Source organism: Podarcis muralis, chromosome 8, assembly GCF_964188315.1.
Source record: "Podarcis muralis chromosome 8, rPodMur119.hap1.1, whole genome shotgun sequence".
NCBI classification, from domain to species: Eukaryota; Metazoa; Chordata; class Lepidosauria; order Squamata; family Lacertidae; genus Podarcis; species Podarcis muralis.
In genome coordinates, this window is record NC_135662.1 from 84,294,790 (window position 1) to 84,311,726 (window position 16,937).

At 43.1% G+C, this 16,937-nt stretch overlaps 1 protein-coding gene across 1 annotated transcript in view; it reads right to left on the minus strand.

Annotated features, from left to right (window-relative positions):
* The window catches only part of VWA8 (von Willebrand factor A domain containing 8), a 97,200-nt gene extending 82,987 nt beyond the window's left edge, over positions 1–14,213 (minus strand). Inside the window, exons 1-7 of the mRNA XM_028738079.2 lie at positions 14,003–14,213; positions 10,028–10,105; positions 8,096–8,226; positions 5,358–5,468; positions 4,166–4,333; positions 3,103–3,267; positions 1,940–1,989 (exon numbers count right to left, since the gene is read on the minus strand). Of these exons, the coding sequence (XP_028593912.2) occupies positions 1,940–1,989; positions 3,103–3,267; positions 4,166–4,333; positions 5,358–5,468; positions 8,096–8,226; positions 10,028–10,105; positions 14,003–14,180 (881 nt within the window). The 5' untranslated portion in view covers positions 14,181–14,213. The remainder of the gene's footprint in view (positions 1–1,939; positions 1,990–3,102; positions 3,268–4,165; positions 4,334–5,357; positions 5,469–8,095; positions 8,227–10,027; positions 10,106–14,002) is intronic.
* Between the last annotated feature and the right edge of the window lie 2,724 nt (positions 14,214–16,937).

Below are 16,937 nucleotides of genomic sequence, written 5' to 3' on the forward strand. Positions count from 1 at the left end.
ATATGGCAACCCTAAAGGGACGCGGGTGGCGCTCTGGGTAAAAGCCTCAGCGCCTAGGGCTTGCCGATCGAAAGGTCAGCGGTTCGAATCCCCGCGGCGGGGTGCGCTCCCATTGCTCGGTCCCAGCGCCTGCCAACCTAGCAGTTCGAAAGCACCCCCGGGTGCAAGTAGATAAATAGGGACCGCTTACTAGCGGGAAGGTAAACGGCGTTTCCGTGTGCGGCTCTGACTCGCCAGAGCAGCGATGTCACGCTGGCCACGTGACCCGGAAGTGTCTCCGGACAGCGCTGGCCCCCGGCCTCTTGAGTGAGATGGGCGCACAACCCCAGAGTCTGGCAAGACTGGCCCGTACGGGCAGGGGTACCTTTACCTTTACCTTTTACTAAAGTTTTATAATATACTGACAGAAACTCATCTAGGTAAATTTTAATCTTAAATTCAAAATGCTAACTGAAGTAAGGCTAACAGTTGCTACAACCATAATATCAGGAGTGTAAACAGGAAGGCATATATCCATCCTGGGTACATGCCATGTTCACACACAACATGGGATCTAGCGCAGAATGTTTGATCCTGCAAGCCACAGTTGTTGTTTTTAAGGCACGTTTCTAACAGAGCAAGAGATCATTGCTGAAATTTAAGATGCGTTGTTCTATTTCCCATCTCTGGCCCATTCAGCTTATTTCTCCACAAATTCTAAAAAGGAAACAAACAATCAAAACAAAAAAGGTACAAGTGTCTTTAATCTCACACTGGCCCCATTCAGACTTACATAAACAATCTGCAGGCCTCCATCTTGTGCATGACCAGTATCTCCTGTTTTGAAGAGATCAGAAGCCCCTGCTTCCAATTTTAAACTGAGTGCAATTCCCCATAATTGTGGGATGTAATCCACTGAGAGCAGTCAAACACATCATTTCTTGTTTTCCTAGAGAAGCATTCCGGGGGAATGTTTGGTCCAGCCAGTCGAAAGGTTCCTGTTTCCTCCTGGCTGGAACATCCTTCTTTTGCATGTGACTAGAGGTGGGTGTGACCTTACCTGTCCAGGTAACAAAAGGACAAGGCATGCTGCCACACTCTTTTTTGACTTCCTCCGTTGTTGGAGCAGCAACTTTTAGCTAGAATTGCTCTGTTGGCTCTCAGCCAACATAGGACACTGGGACTATCTCCATATCAGATAGATTCACATGTATATACTTTGTAACTAAGTCTGCCTTCAGGGATCCAACTGTGAACTGATGATGTGAGTAAACTTCTTTTATATACTTTACACAAGATTGTCGCGTGTTTATTCTTTTAAGAGGGATATAAGGGAACTTACCAGGAATCTAATATTGAGAGACTTAAACAAGACTGCAACCAGCTATCTGCTGTGCATTTAAAATGGGAATGTAAAACTCTGCTAAGTTATAGAACTTTCTAGTGCAAGTTAGGAAGGTTATTAATAAACAATATATCCTCTCCTGCCTCCCTGAACATTTCCACAATAATTTCTGAACTTGGGGAACTGTGGTTTAAACTATGGTTTCAGGCAGATCTGAAATCACAGTTGCTCAGTTGTTTCTCACTTTTTCCGCATTAAGTATAGTTTAAACAAACTACAGGATCTCTGTCATGAAATGAAGGTTCATCAAGGAGCTCATCTAGGTTTATTCACAGAGGATTCTTTCTCACCCCATCCTAAAGACGTGAGTTTGGTTGGAAGACAGACGTACCCGAATTTTGTACCACCATTACCTAAAGTAGATTAGCCATGAAATCTGTTAGGAGGCCTAATAAAAATCTGAACCTTTGTATATCGTGTCTAGATTATCTCACCCAATTCATTTGGTCATATAACAAAAACTCTAAACAACTCTAATATTCTACGAGGGAAGTCAATAGGTAAGAAAACTAAATTCTAAGAACATTTATGCATAGCTGTAATGCATATATTTACCTCTCAGTTGAAACGTTAGGTCCAATACAATATAACTGTGAAAGATGGTCCTAAAATAGAAGACAGTATCACCTATCAGGCCATTTACTCAAGCAACAGCACTCTGTCCACCAGGGTGCAAGGTGAAATCTTCATCAAGCTCTCCACCCAAGTTCTCTTTCCTGGTCTGTCAACGTCAGATATTATGTTACAATGCACACCACTTTACACTTGCTTACATTAAATGGTGTTTGCCATTTTAATGTCTATTCGCCCAGTTTGGAGAGATCCTTTTGGAGCTCCTCACCGTCCTTTTCATTTTTATATTCTGAACAATTTTGTGTCATCAGGAAACTTGGCCTCTGTCCTGCTCACCACTAACGCCAGATCATTTGTGAAGAATATAAAAAGCACCAGTTCCAATACAGATCCTTTGGGGATCCTACATTATTCCATTATGACATTTATTCATGCTCTGCGCTTCCTGAACTTTAACCACTTGCATATCCATAAGATAACTTGTTCCATGACTGCTAAGCTTGCTCAGAAGTCTTTGGTGGTGGGCTTTGCAACAGCTTTTCAAAAAGTCGAACACACACAGTCTACTGCATCACCCCTCCCTACATGCTTATTGATGCACTCAAAGAATTCTAAAAGGTTAAGTAGACTGGACTTTCCTTTGCAGAAGCTATGCCAGCTCCTCTTCAACAAGACAACATCGGTATGCTTAGTAATTTTATCTTTAATCATGTTTCCCACCAGTTTCTCTGGAATAGATGTTAAACTAACTGTCCTGTAATCTCCAGGAACCCTACTCCCCAACTGTGGGTTGTTGTTTTTTGCTAGATGATTAGCAATTCTAATTTTGAGTTCTTAAAGAGCTCCTGTGTAGATGCCATCTAGAGCTGGCGAAGCCTTCATTTTTAATTTGCCGGCATGGCCTAAAACATCAGCTCTTGTCACTACTATTTGCCTCAGTTCCTCACTCACTTCCTGATAAAGTGAGTAAAGAGACAGGCATCTGCCCTTCCACAGTGAAAAACAAATGCAAATAATGCATTTAGCTTCTCCGTCATTTCATTTTCCTCCTTTAGAACACCTTTGACTCCCATGTAAATGCACACATTAAAGCATCGTTCAACTGTACTTTGTGTACAATCCCAGACACCCGTAACACTACTTACCTTAAACGGTAGATAATAAACATCTCTTGCTTGAAATCTAGATCGCAGAGGTGGGTCTAATGGGTTACCCAAATATCGGGGGACGGGGAGGCCCAGGGCAATGACTCTGAAGTTTTCACTGACTCTAACAATCTTCCATGCATCCAACTCTGATTTATTATGCTCCTGAATAAATGAAGCCTATAATTAGAATTCTGCAACCACTTCAGAAAAAAGACCAACTATTCAGAGTACCAAATGAAGAGCTGTTTGAACTGGACAACAAATGGCTTACAGATCTGGAAGACATAGAGCTCTCACTCCATCAGCTTCAATACAAATGCCAGTATTAACAAAACTGTATATTGATTTTAGGATTTTAAGAGTCACTTCACACATTAGTGATCTGAATGCATGTTCACTGTGCTTTCACAGTGAGCCATAACCCTGAAAACAGTTTTTTTAAAAAAATCTTCCTTTAAAAAGAGGAGGGGGGAAATGTCGGTACATGGCAAGGGAGCCACCATTACCTGCAATGCCAGGTCAATGATTCATAAGACCAGAGCCATCTATGACTCGATCGAGGAATTGACCTGTACGTGTAACAGAGACATGGCTGGGCATGGTAGCTGCGCCTGTTCTTGTCACTGCTTGTCCACCAGGTTTCTCTTATGCACAGCAACCCAGATCATTTGGGTGGGGAGGGAGGTTGCAGTGATTTTTAAGAAGTCCTTAGTTTTCACCAACCTTCCTATTAGGAAGACCCAATTTTCCGAGTGCAAGTTCTGGAAGTTGGGTCATAGGGGCAGTACAGGATTTCTATGGTGTACCGACCTCCCCACTATGAGAAGCATGTGTTAGATAGATATTGTGGTATTTAAGGGCAAACATGTTTAGAAATATAATGAAGAAAGAAAGAGTTCCATGCAGTAAAATGTTACTTGAGAGATCCAGCAGGGAAGGAGTGAATATAAAATAAACCATATAAAGAATAAGCCTTCTAGAGATCAAGGCCTCTCCAGCAACTTTTATTTTAGATTTAATGTTGTTTGGGATCTAATATTGATGGAACAACCCAATATACCTTCAGCAGTTTGTCATAACGTTCTGCTGACATGAGAAAACGGCCATCTTCAAGTTGCATCTCGCGGTTCTCCAGTAAATTGTTCAAGACGGGTAAGACATTCCGCTCGGCCTTCTCCAAGCCTTCCAGAACCAGGATTCTGCCTTCGGTGGCTGCTCGTACGGCACACTGCCCATCAAAACAAAATCAGCTTCAGAAGCAAAAACAGCTGAATAGGAGTGCACAAAACAAAAGCTAGGCTGAATATTTCCCACTGCACACATTTTCAGGACCATATTCCCCTGTGAAAACAGGGGTGGAATATCTGTCAACTTTCAGGGGAGAATGTGAATTGCAAAAATTGGGGGCCCTACCTTTACATACAGCATATATTACTATAGCCAAGTTCTTCCTGTAGAGATAGAGTTGCAGTTGGGCCACCAGCCTAAATGAAAGGATGGAACCTTGTGGCATCGAGGCCACCTGTGCTCCAAGGGACTGCAATGGATCCAGGAGAACCCTTTCCAAGGGAGAATGGCCCCTCTAGAGTAGGGACCACACAAATATGCCAGAGGAACCACCCACCACAGCATCTCAGTGTTGACTAGATTAAGCTTCAGTTTATTAGCCCTCATCTAGTCTATTATCACAACCAAGAGCTAATTCAAAATGTAAAAGGAGAAATGCAGCTGTGTGTCATCAGCATAGTGGTGCCAATGCTCTACAAAACTCTGTATGATCCCACTCAGCAGTTTCATGTAGATGTTAAACAGCATGGAGCAGGGGCAGAGCTGACTCCTGTGGGACCCCACACTGGATAATCCCCATAGCCAAGCATTGCTCCTCCAGGAACCACATTTTGGAGCCATCAATTCAAGCAGGGATGAAACCCCTACAGCACAGTGCCCCCAATACCTAAACTCAAACAAAAGGTTACTATGGTCAACAGCATCAAAAGGTACCAAGAGATCAAGGGGGATCCATGGAGTCACACACTCCCTGTCTCTCTCTAAACACAAGTCATCATGCATGGCGACTAAGGAAGTTTCCATATCAAAACCAGGCTTGAATTCCAGATGAAATGGATCTAGGAAATCTGACTCCTCAAGAGTACCTGATCTGGTTGGCAGCCACGCTCTCAAGAACCTTGCCCAGAAATCATCAGTTCTCATCAAATTGACAATAAAGACCCCTGGCGATTATAGGTACTCACCTGATCAATGTAGTAAGCAGTCCCAGCTCGGATCTCTCTCCGCTGTTTGAGATCTGTTTCTGTTGTGTCCCTTGAGAGTGCAATGTACTCCACTTCTCGCTTGGTCAACTCCTGTAGGACATAGCACAGTATTTGAAAACATATAGATTACAATCAGCACAGCGTCACGGCAAATTATCCAGCAGAGGCAGAGGCAGCGACACATCACTAAATGGAATAAAACTAAACAGCAACACCATCTCTTGAGGCCCGTTTAGTGCTCTCCCTCAATCAGCATGGTTGCATTTTTTTTGCAGGCTACCTCCTTATGAACATTTCTGAAACATTCAGCTTTAAATCACTTGGATGGATCAAAACAAAGTAAGGAGGCCAGCTAAAAGGAGAGATAAGAGAGACACACCGAGGTAAAAAAGATCTTGCAGTATGTTCCATCAGGGTGACTCATAGCATGACAGAGAGCAATAATCATAAACATAAACAGCATTGCTATTACTTCTGCATCATTAATAGTATTGTTGAAAACTTTGTTTCATTTGTGTTGTACTCCTTTGGGTTCATATAGTGAAAATGTGTTTGTCTAGCGCTAATGGTTGCTCATGAAATGTATTGTGAGCTGGAGGATCCCAGTGTATTTCCTGAATATGTGCCATTCATATAATATAAATGTTGGAACACAATGCAAAGTAATGCACTGCAGTAATAGATCCAAGTAGGTAGCCGGGTTGGTCTGCCGCAGTCAAAATAAATTAAAACAATTCTTTAAAAAGATTGTTAAAAAGGCTCTTAAAGGCTCTTAAAAACCTAAAAGCTCCCTTAAGCTGCGAGATCATATTCACCCGGTGCTATACCAGCTGCACTGGCTCCCGGTGGAGTACAGGATCAGGTTTAAGGTGCTGGTTTTAACCTTTAAAGCCCTATACGGCCTAGGACCCTCGTACCTGCGGGACCGCCTCTCCTGGTATGCCCCACGGAGGACCTTACGGTATTCAAACAAAAACATCCTGAAGATCCCAGGCCTCAGAGAGGTTAGGCTGGCCTCAACTAGAGCCAGGGCCTTTTCGGCCGCGGCTCCAATCTGGTGGAACGCTCTGTCACAAGAGACTAGGGCCCTGCAGGACCTGACATCTTTCCGCAGGGCCTGCAAGACAGAGTTGTTCCACCAGGCCTTTGATCAGGGCACAGCCTGACCCCCTCCTCTGGCAATCTGCACAGAATGTTGCTTAATTGTTGCCATTAATTTGATTTTAATTAATTTTATAATGAATGTTTTAGAATGTCGGATTATTTTGATTGTTGTTAGCCGCCCTGAGCCCAGCTTCGGCTGAGGAGGGCGGGATATAAATAAAAAATTATTATTATTATTATTATTATTATTATTATTATTATCATCATCATCATCATCATCATCATCTAGCGCAGAATGTTTATTATTATTATTATTAAAAGAATCAAGTCTTCAAAGACTTGAAGTAATTGCAGTAACAGACATAGACAACAGAAGTTAAGCTATTCCTGTTCAGGTAGGGGTGCAGCTGGGCTACCAGTCAATGCTGATGGAAGGCACTCCACGCCACTGAGGCCACCGGAGCCTCAAGTAACAGCAAAGGATCCTGAATATTCCCAAGCTGTGTACCTGCTCCCTCAGAGGGAGTGTAAGCCCATCAAGAGCAGGCAACCTCCCAGCCTTCTGGTCTAGGGAACCACCCAGTGCCTCAGTCTTATCTGGATTGAACCACAGCAAAGCAATGCCACCCCCCCAACTCAGACAGCCGCTCCAGTGGGATACCATGGTCAATGGAATCAAAGGCCACTGAGAGGTCGAGGAGAATTAACAAGGACATGTTTCCCTTGTCTCTCTCCTGACAAAGGTCATCATACAGGGGGACCAAAGTGTTTTCTGTGCCAAAACCGGGTCTAAACCCCAGTTTGACTATGCCAATAAAATAAATATACCAAATGTTCGAGGCAACAAACAATGAAAAAACAACCAGCCAATAATAATAATAATAATAATAATAATAATAGTTGTTCTTTTATACCCAGCCCATCTGGCTGGGTTTCCCCAGCCACTCTGGGCAGCTTACAGCACATATAATTTTTTTAAAAAAAATTCTCAATACAGGGCTGCATTCAGATGTCTTCTAAAAGTCAGGTAGTTGTTTATTTCCTTGACATCTGATGGGAGAGCATTACACAGGGCAGGTGCCATTTCCGAGAAGGCCCTCTGCCTGGTTCCTTGTAACTTTGCTTCTTGCAGGGAGGGACCCAGCAGAAGACCCTCAGAGCTGGACCTCAGTGTCTGGGCTGAGGGATGGGGGTGGAGACACTCCTTCAGGTATACTGGGCCAAGGCGCTTTAGGGATTTAAAGATCAGCACCAAGACTTTGAATTGTGCTCGGAAATAAACTGGGAGCCAATGAAGATCCTTTAGGACTGGTGTTATATGGTCCCAGCAGCCACTCCCAGTCAACAGTCTAGAAAATCAACTGTAGTGTGTTCTTGGTTTGATTCAAAGGCTTCAAAATTGGGAAGTAACTCTAAACAATCCTTGATTATCAAACATATTCTCTGCACACTGGGATGGACACTTTACAGGGCCTTCTGCCAGAAATCCAAAAAGATGCTCTCCCAGGCTACATGTCTCTTAGACTGCTAAACATTACTACACTGGAACCTAAGAATTACTAATGTCCACTCCAGTTTCCAAATGAAAATTAAGTCTCTCTCCCCAAACTTACCAAGTACTGCATGGCAATCGATCGCCGAAGAGGCCCAGGTGGTCCTATGAGAAAGACGTCTTGGCCCAAAAGGTCTTTTTGCATTATCCATCTTAAATGCTGGATTACAGACTGAGCCACAGAGTCTGAAACTGAATGAGAAAGGCGTGGACTTTGGTCTAAATTAAGAATTTACGAACAAATAATTTTAAATTCTGAAGCGCCTTGAATAGTTTTGATACTGCTCTTCAAATTCTGAATTTATCTTTCTAGCCTCACTGCTTAGAGCTCCTTTTTTTCAGAGTACAAACATTTCAAATCTATTAAAGTTCAAACCAATGCAACTGACAGTGTTTGGGATGCATAAAATGGATTGATACGAGTCCAGTTAAATTAATAAAAGGAAGTGCCATCTAGAGTCTTGGGTTTAAAGGCGAGGCAGCGGGTGAGCTAGGTTAAGATTTTCCTCCGGCTGGACATTTGATTAAACGTTAAGGCGTCTCAAGACTGGCCTGTGTTAGGCAACTAAACAAACAAATAAGTAATCTCTGCTCATCGCTGAAAGTCCCTGGGTAGACTTTAGCACATCCTTTCTGCCAGCACTCACAAGATACTTGGGAAGGTAAAATAAGAGTAACACAAAGGCAGCTCTTTTACCTTCTTGGGGCTACAAATGAGACAAATACAAGAGAGTGTCTTCTCAGGAATGGCCATTGAGCTTTTGCAGAAATAGCCAATGTGGTGGCCTCCCTCCAGAGTTTGGGCTACAGTTCCCATCATTCCTGACTGCTGGCCAAGCTGGCTAAGGCTGATGGGAGCTGGAGTTTAATCACCTCTGAAGGGCACCATGTTGGCTACCCCTGGGCTATGGAAGGTGCTGTAGTCCCTGGAGAAGGCTGCCTTTATTCTGTTCTCCACATGGCTCCTTTTCTCTTATGTGTGAGCTTCCTTTGCCAGGCTTAGGCACGGTTAACGCAGAACAGGGATTTGAAAACAGCTTTAAACGCTGGTGTGGCATCCCTGGGGTCCCCTGGAGCACATCTGGCTGTTCTCAGCATGGTGTAGCCAGAAGTCAGGACTTCTCAGCAGGGGGCAGGGGGCTTGTTCACATTAAACCATAATGAACCATTAAGTACGGCTTAACATGATGTGTGATCACAGCCAGACTTAGAAGCTTGCAACTCCACGCTCCTGGTACATTTCACATTAATGAATTTAGCTAGTTCTATTTTTAGTTAGGGTTTGAAGAAAAGAAATTGGATCAGATTTAAGAGACACCTAAAATGGAAAGAAAACTCAAGAATGCAAAACAACCTGTCAGATAGGAACAGAACATAAATGCATACAAGAATACCCCCAAAGCCTCAGGGCCACAGACCCTATGGACACAAGGGCACTCAAATGCACTTTTCAATACTATAACCAGCTCCTACAAAATTTCACTATTTCCTTTATATGAAATAACAAGAGCATAGAAAGGCCTGTAGGTAGGAATTGGCAGATATGTTTAGTTGATCTTACAGTTTTATTTTACTAGTGCTCAGGTTAACATAAAGTAATTAACCATTACTAATGAAGGCAACCAAAAAAATGTTATCATCCCAGACTTTCTCCATCTCGCATTTTCTTTTATCTTTCCTCCACCTTCTCTCCATCCTGTAGTAATCAAACTCTTCTAATATTTATTTAACTATTTGCAGGCTGCCTTCTAGTAAAATCCTGCCAAGCTGGCTTCTGATATAAATTCACAGTATAACATCAAAAAGCTTTTAAAAAATCTATTACAGATTGTTTTTAATGATTTTTTAATATATTTTTAGTGAATCTTGTTCTTATCTGTAAGCTGCCTTGAGACGGTCAGGGAGAAGGGTGGGGTGAAAATAAATTTTAAAATCATTACTATTATTCATATATGTTTAACCAGCTGGGTATTAGAAGAATATTGTTTCTTACTGTAGTTCACTGGGACAAGTTCTGGATTTCTTGGAATTTTGAGTTTGTATGATACATCTCCAATAGTAACAGTATCACCTGAAAAGAAAAGGGAGAACTGTCACTGATTGCTAACTATACAATCATCACAAATCTAACACAGCCTACAAAGAGAAAGATGTTTGCTCATTCAGGGCACATAATATTTTCTGAACCTTCCTGCAGGGCATGATCCAAGATGGCATTTTAACCATAAAATCTTTGTTATAGCCTTTGCTCTCTGTGTCAATAGTTGCAATAGTAAACCTTTGTACAGAGTAACAAACCTAGTATATCTAGCTTAAGGTTACCAGATTTTTTTCCAATGAATCCGGGGACACTTTTCAACTTCAATGGATTTTGTATGGGGACTGATTTGTAAATCCGGGGACTGTCCCCAGGAAACAGGGACGTCTGGTAACCTTAATCTAGCTTCCACTTCAACTCCTGGCCTTTGCAACCCCAAGAACTTTAGAAAAAGGACACGTGTAAATGAATAGCTCCATCAGCCACTTTGCAGAGATTCTACAAAAAAACAGGTCATTCATTCAAGTTGTGATACTTAACATTTTATTTAAAGATGTGGGGTTGGATCCAGGCTTAGTCATGCCCACTGAAATCTAGTTTAAACTGATCTATTTTAATCATTATTACACCTGAATCCTGGCAAGTTGAAAATTGTGTAATTAAATGCACACAAGAATTTCCCAGCATGGAAACAGCTTTTAAGCTCTCTGCCTTGCTGTCCGGGCAAGGTCCACTCAGTGCGCCCACTCCAAGATGCGGGGGGAGGGGGACAGTTTCAAGGGTTTGAGGCCCTGTGTGAGATGCCTTCAGCATCATGTAGGCTACCCAAAACCCAATGGCTAGGTTGCAAACAGGTAAGGAGAAAAACGAAATAGGGTGTGTGGCAACAGAGCGTCCTCAATGAAACACATGACAAACTGCCCACCAAAAAAAATAAGCTCTAAAAAGCATCCACACCACCAGCAGCTACAGATGACAAGTGGCTAGTTTTTCCTTATTGGATTATCCACAGAATGAGAATATCAGTATTTTATTGGGGGGGGGGGGAAGGGTTGTGGGTTGGCATTTTGATGAGGAGAATGCCATGTGGAGAACATGAAAAGCATGCACACCTCATATCCACTTCAAACTACTGTGTGTGTATAGTACACCCTATTACCTATTGTGAAAATAGACCAAATATGATTTTTTTTTCATATTAAATGAGCAGAGCAAGTTCTGTGCTAAGCATCTGTAGATATGGCAGGTAATAAACATTTAAATACGTTTTGCAAGAGCACTGACTTGCAGCAAGCATCCCTGTGTGGTTTTCCCAGTCATTCCAAGAGGGGCAGAATAGACCCCCAAAGCTGTAAGAGTAAAAACATTATTTTTTTCACTAAATTAAGGAGTGGGGCTCTGAAATACCACATGGCAATCACAGCTCATTATAGCTGAGAACAACCTGGGGTAATGGAAGACTGACATACAAGTTTTATTATTGTTTTCAGCGCTTCTGGGGTGCATATGTGGCCATAGTGAAGCTACAGAGGGCAGGGAAATTTAGGGCTCAATCATTAGATTCTCAAGTGATAAATGGAAGGATGCTATACAAATCTCTGTTTGATCCTGGGGCAAACATATCCCATTTCAACAATTTTAGGATTTCATTATCTTTCCTGCCTGCCAGCTGTAAATTGTTGCATACTCATTTCTCCTTTCAAAAATAGTTACTTCTTAACACCAGGGTTAACTACTCATTTTGAATATGTTCTTTAAAGCCAACTGTTATTGTTTTTCTTTAATAATGTTTTTAATGCAACTGAAATGAATCTGAGTTTCTGCAAGTCAGTTTCAGGGCTTTGGGGGGAGGGAATGACCAGCAAAAAATTAACTAAAAGGACTTTGATCAAAACTGATGCTGTTGGGCAACTGGGTGACAAACACAAATCTTGCTGTGGAAATACTTATTATTAGGTTTTTAAAAATCAAGAGATAAGGAAAAGCTCAGAAATCCTTAGGGCGCCTGGGAGACAACAAGAAATTTATACTGAGAGCGAAAAATGGGCACACCACTCTCCAAATAAGATGTTATGATCACAACCCCAGCAGAAGCACAATGAAAAGTATGCAAGACGGTCAAAAGGAGATACGCATCAAAGACTTCATACAGAGCTGAGCTAAACATGTAGAAAAGGTTCCCATATAGAAGCTTAGAACATTGACAAAAGAGAAACAGGAGCACTTTAATCAAAATAAATGTGATGGAAAGTTAAAGCTGAGATATCATCCGAAACGCATGTATGTGGCAGTAACTTCCACTAAATATCAGGGTCCCTTCTGACCACATTTAAAATATACCAGAGTGTTAAACCTAGACCTCAGTAACAGGTTAAACGGTTATATTATCTGCAAACCAAAGTAATAAAAGTGGTACAGAATCATATAGTTTGCTTTTATATTATACTGAAATATGGAGCATCTAAGTAAATTTATTCTGGGAAATTAAGAGCAAGGCTGCAATTCTGTGTACCTCATAGAATTGTAGAATTGGAAGGGACAAGGGTCCTCTAGTACCACCTGCAAAATCACAGCTAGAAGGAAATCCCACCAAAGTAGATCCACAATAAATGGTTTAATAAAAGTAGCATAAACTAAGTAGTGTAAACGTGTTGTAAACCACATCTGAGGTTTTTTTCTTAAAAATATAAAGCAGCCTAGAAATGAAATGACTAATGATATTGATGAAGATATAGGCTCGTCCCCAGCCTTTCTCAACCTCTGGTCCCCAGGTGTTGTTGGACTACAACTCCCATCATCCCTAGCTAGCAAGACCAGTTGAGAAAGGCTGTTACTGCCAGTCTCAGGGGTGGGGGGATAGGGGCCTATTTCCTATTTATCCCTATCCATGTGGCCTATTTTTCCAGTTCCTTGTAGAATTTGTAGCTTTTGTTTACTTTATTTCAACGGAAGGAGCCCAGTCATGTCAATAACAACTCCAATTATTATTATTATTATTATTATTATTATTATTGACGTAAAGGAAAAAGGTAAAGCATAGCTCCCACTGGAATGAGAGAAGACTTAAAGGGGAAACAGGGTTTAGAAAAAAGGATGTCGTGTTTCCAGAGATGCTGCTAGGAAGCCAGCAAGCAGGTTAGGAAAGTAGATTGTTCCTCCCCTAAGGATTTTGTTCTGTGAACCACCCTGAGACCCACGGACGGTATATAAATTCAATAAATAATAATAATAATAATAATAATAATAATAATAATAATAATAATAATAATAATAATAATATACTGGTGCAGAGAGGTGTGAGGCTTTTGAGAAAGCAGTGATTCCACTGTAAGGGCTGAAGAGCAACCCCACAAAAGGGCCTTTAAAAAACCCACAAATCCTTTGGGAGCAGAAATCACCCGGGCTGAACTCTTCTTGTGGCGGTGAGTCCCAGAAGCTCACTCAGCCACGGGGAAGGAAGACCAGAAGCGGAGGGCCAGGGAAATTCAATTAATAATAATAATAATAATAATAATATACTGGTGCAGAGAGGTGTGTGGCTTTTGAGAAAGCAGCGGTTCCACTGGAAGGGCTGGAGCACTCTTGGAAGAGCAACCCCACAAAAGGACCTTTAAAAAACAAAAACCCTTTGGGAGAAGAAGTCACCGAACTCTTCTTGTGGCAGTGAGTCCCATAAGCTCACTCAGCCACGGGAAGGAAGACCAGAAGCGGAGGGCCAGGGGGTGCCGTGGCTCCAGCAGCCCTTTCCGCCTCAACCTTGTGGGGAAGCGTCCGATCCTGTGGGGTCCTCCGGATCCCCGGGCCAGCCGCCAAGAGGCGACCCGGCAAAGACCCGGCTCCCAGTCCCCGCTGGGCCGGGGGTGACCTTGGCGCCCCAGCCGGCGGCGGCGGCGGAGGCCCGGGAAGGCGCCCTCTCGGCCCCGCCGTTACCTTCGGCCTTGCCGGTCGAGTGCAGAAGCCGGGCCCGGCCGGTGCGGGCGCTCCCGGCGCCGCCGCTTCCCGAGGCCGCCACCTGTCGCAGGAGCAGCCGGACCCGCCTGGACGCCGCCGAAGCCCCGCACACCCCGCAGGCCCCGGCGCCACCGAGGAAGAGCATCCGCGAAGGCATGGCCCGGCCGGCCTGACAGGAGGAAGAGCCGGAGAGCAGAAAGGGATTTACGTATAAGCTAAACAAGCTATAGCTTAGGGCCCCACTCTCTTGGGGGCCCCAAAAAAATTTAAAGGAAAAAACCTGGATGTACATTTCCAAAATATAAGATAAAAAACAAATTTAAAAAAAACCCTACATATATCAACAGTGTTTTGTATTGTGTAGGCTCCTGTGATGTAAGTAATGGGCCCCGCCTGCTAGCCTGCTCCATAAAATATCACTGGTTTGCTCATTTCTGTATACAGTGGTGCCTCGCAAGACGAAATTAATTCGTTCCACGAGTTTTGTCGTCTTGCGATTTTTTTCGTCTTGCGAAGCACAGTGTCGGAAAAGTTTTGGAAAAGCTTCAAAAATCACCAAAATCTTCAAAAACCTCAAAAAAGGCTACCACACCGCGTGCTATGAGTTGCTCCTCAAAGTCAAGTCGCAACTGTATTAACGGTTTTAAGAAAAAGGAAACAAACTTGCAAGACGTTTCCGTCTTGCGAAGCAAGCCCATAGGGAAAATCGTCTTGCGAAGCAACTCAAAAAACAAAAAAACCCTTTCGTCTTGCGAGTTTTCCGTCTTGCAAGGCATTTGTCTTGCGAGGTAACACTGTATAGGGTGCCTACATTCTGCATGTGCAAATGGCTCTAGATACCTATTAGGTCCATAAATTATCATATAGCATATATTCAACACAAAAAACAGTGACAATTTGTTGTTGACAAAGGAAAGCTGGACAAAAAAGGGCCCCATTACCTTCACTAGCTTAGGACTTCATCAAACCTAAATCTGGCCCTGGTCTAGTACTATCTCTAATGTCACTTATTCGTTCATTTTGTTAAAATCTCTTTCCAGGTAATAATCGAAGCCCCGCCCATAAATAAGCATATTAGATTCGCTGACTTTAAAAACGTGATGTTATGTGCGTACAGGGATTAATTGCGGGCTAAACTGATTTGCCTCCAGGTCAGCCCTCCATTCACATGTGTGGTGATTTTACCCCTAAGCGTGTAATGAAGGGGAGAGGTATGGAGGGGCGTTCTCTCTGGCATTTGCACAGTTGCTTCGCCAAGAGCCGTGGCTACTCAAAGGGCTTCTTCGCTGGCACATATTGGGCAGGGGCTTTCCTTAAAATAGGGGGGGGGGGGGAGAGAAAATGATAAGTTAAGTCTGTAGCCCTTTTCCTTGCTAAGAAGCAAAAGCTATGAAACGAAACATGCTGGTAGCCTTCTAATGGATTCCTGTGAAATGAGTCAGACTGGCTCCTTCCGTCTATTGGAGTTTGAGCCTGAAATGGATAAGAGCACTGGTAGGCAACCTAAGGCCCGGCGGCAGGATGCAGCCCAATCGCCTTCTCAATCTGGCCTGCAGATGGTCCAGGAATCAGTGTATTTTTACATGAGTAGAATGTGTCCTCTTATTTAAAATGCATCTCTGGGTTATTTGTGGAGCATAGGAATTCGTTCATTTTTAATTTTTTCAAAATATAGTCTGGCCCACCACATGGTCTGAGGGATGGTGGACCGGCCCACTGCTGAAAAAGGTTGTTGACCGCTGGATAAGAGAGTTGTTTGGACACCATAGAATCATAGAGTTGGAATAGACCACAAGGGCCACCGAGTCCAACCCCCTGCCAAGCAGGAAACACCATCAGAGCACCAGGCAATAAGAATCCTTGGGGTTCTAAAGAACTGCTATTTCAGCCTCCCCTTTAATGCACTTCTCCAGTGTTGGTCCTAGTTTCTAGGCAGAAATTCAACAGGTTAAGCCTTTTCTCATATGGAGACACAATTCACCAGTATTGCCCTGTCTCTAATTTTGTGCTGTGCTGTGCTCCCTTGGCAGTCGTGTTGTGACTGGTACCCCTAGTACTCCCTCGAAATTCAAAATGTGCTTCCTGGTCCAAAAGGGCTGGCAACCCCTGGCTAAGGGGGAAGGTTGGTTGCCAGGGCAAGGTGACAAGAGTAAGGAGTGCATTCCTGCTGTTAACATTTGGGAGGTGCTGGGAGATGGTGGTGCAGACATAGAGTCCACAGGCTATACCAGGTAAGCACAGGGGTAGTGGTTAAATGGTCCTGCTGAGGACATCTGTAGGCTGTGCACTGTTTCCAGCGGATTTCCCCATCATTTTCCTTATTGCAAAAAGTCCAGTCCTTAGGGGACACTCGTTTATTGCACAAGACCTCGAAATAGCACTAGAATAGCACAAGCTGAATTTGCTGGTATGTGATTGAATCGCCTGAGAACCAAACTGGAAGAAGTCTCCTGTCCTGAGCAGGCAGGCATAGGATTGCGCACTAAGCTGTTTTGACATCTGTATCATGCCAGGACCTCAAGCCTTTCCTTAATAAGTATTCCAAAGAGATGTTTTCCTTTGTTATTTTATGTGTTGGTACATGGCACTTAAATTGCAGCTGGCTTGGCACTAAGGGCTTTTAAAGCCCTTCCTGCCACATCTAATTTCCCATTAATCAGCTTTGATTGTCTGCAGAAAATAAGTTTCAAGATGCCCAGAAGATGAGACAATTTATCTACTTTGCATGCCAGGAAATAATGGTCATAACAATATTACAGAAACTCTGAAGTTGTAGATCGCATCCCTAATGTAATAAAGTCTGTTGCCGCATAGTTCATTTGGAGGCAGAGTGCCATATAAGCTATTTGCCCATCAATTGCTTTCTCAACTAGGGTAGCTCTTGCTGCTGTGCAAAACACTTACCTTCTTAATG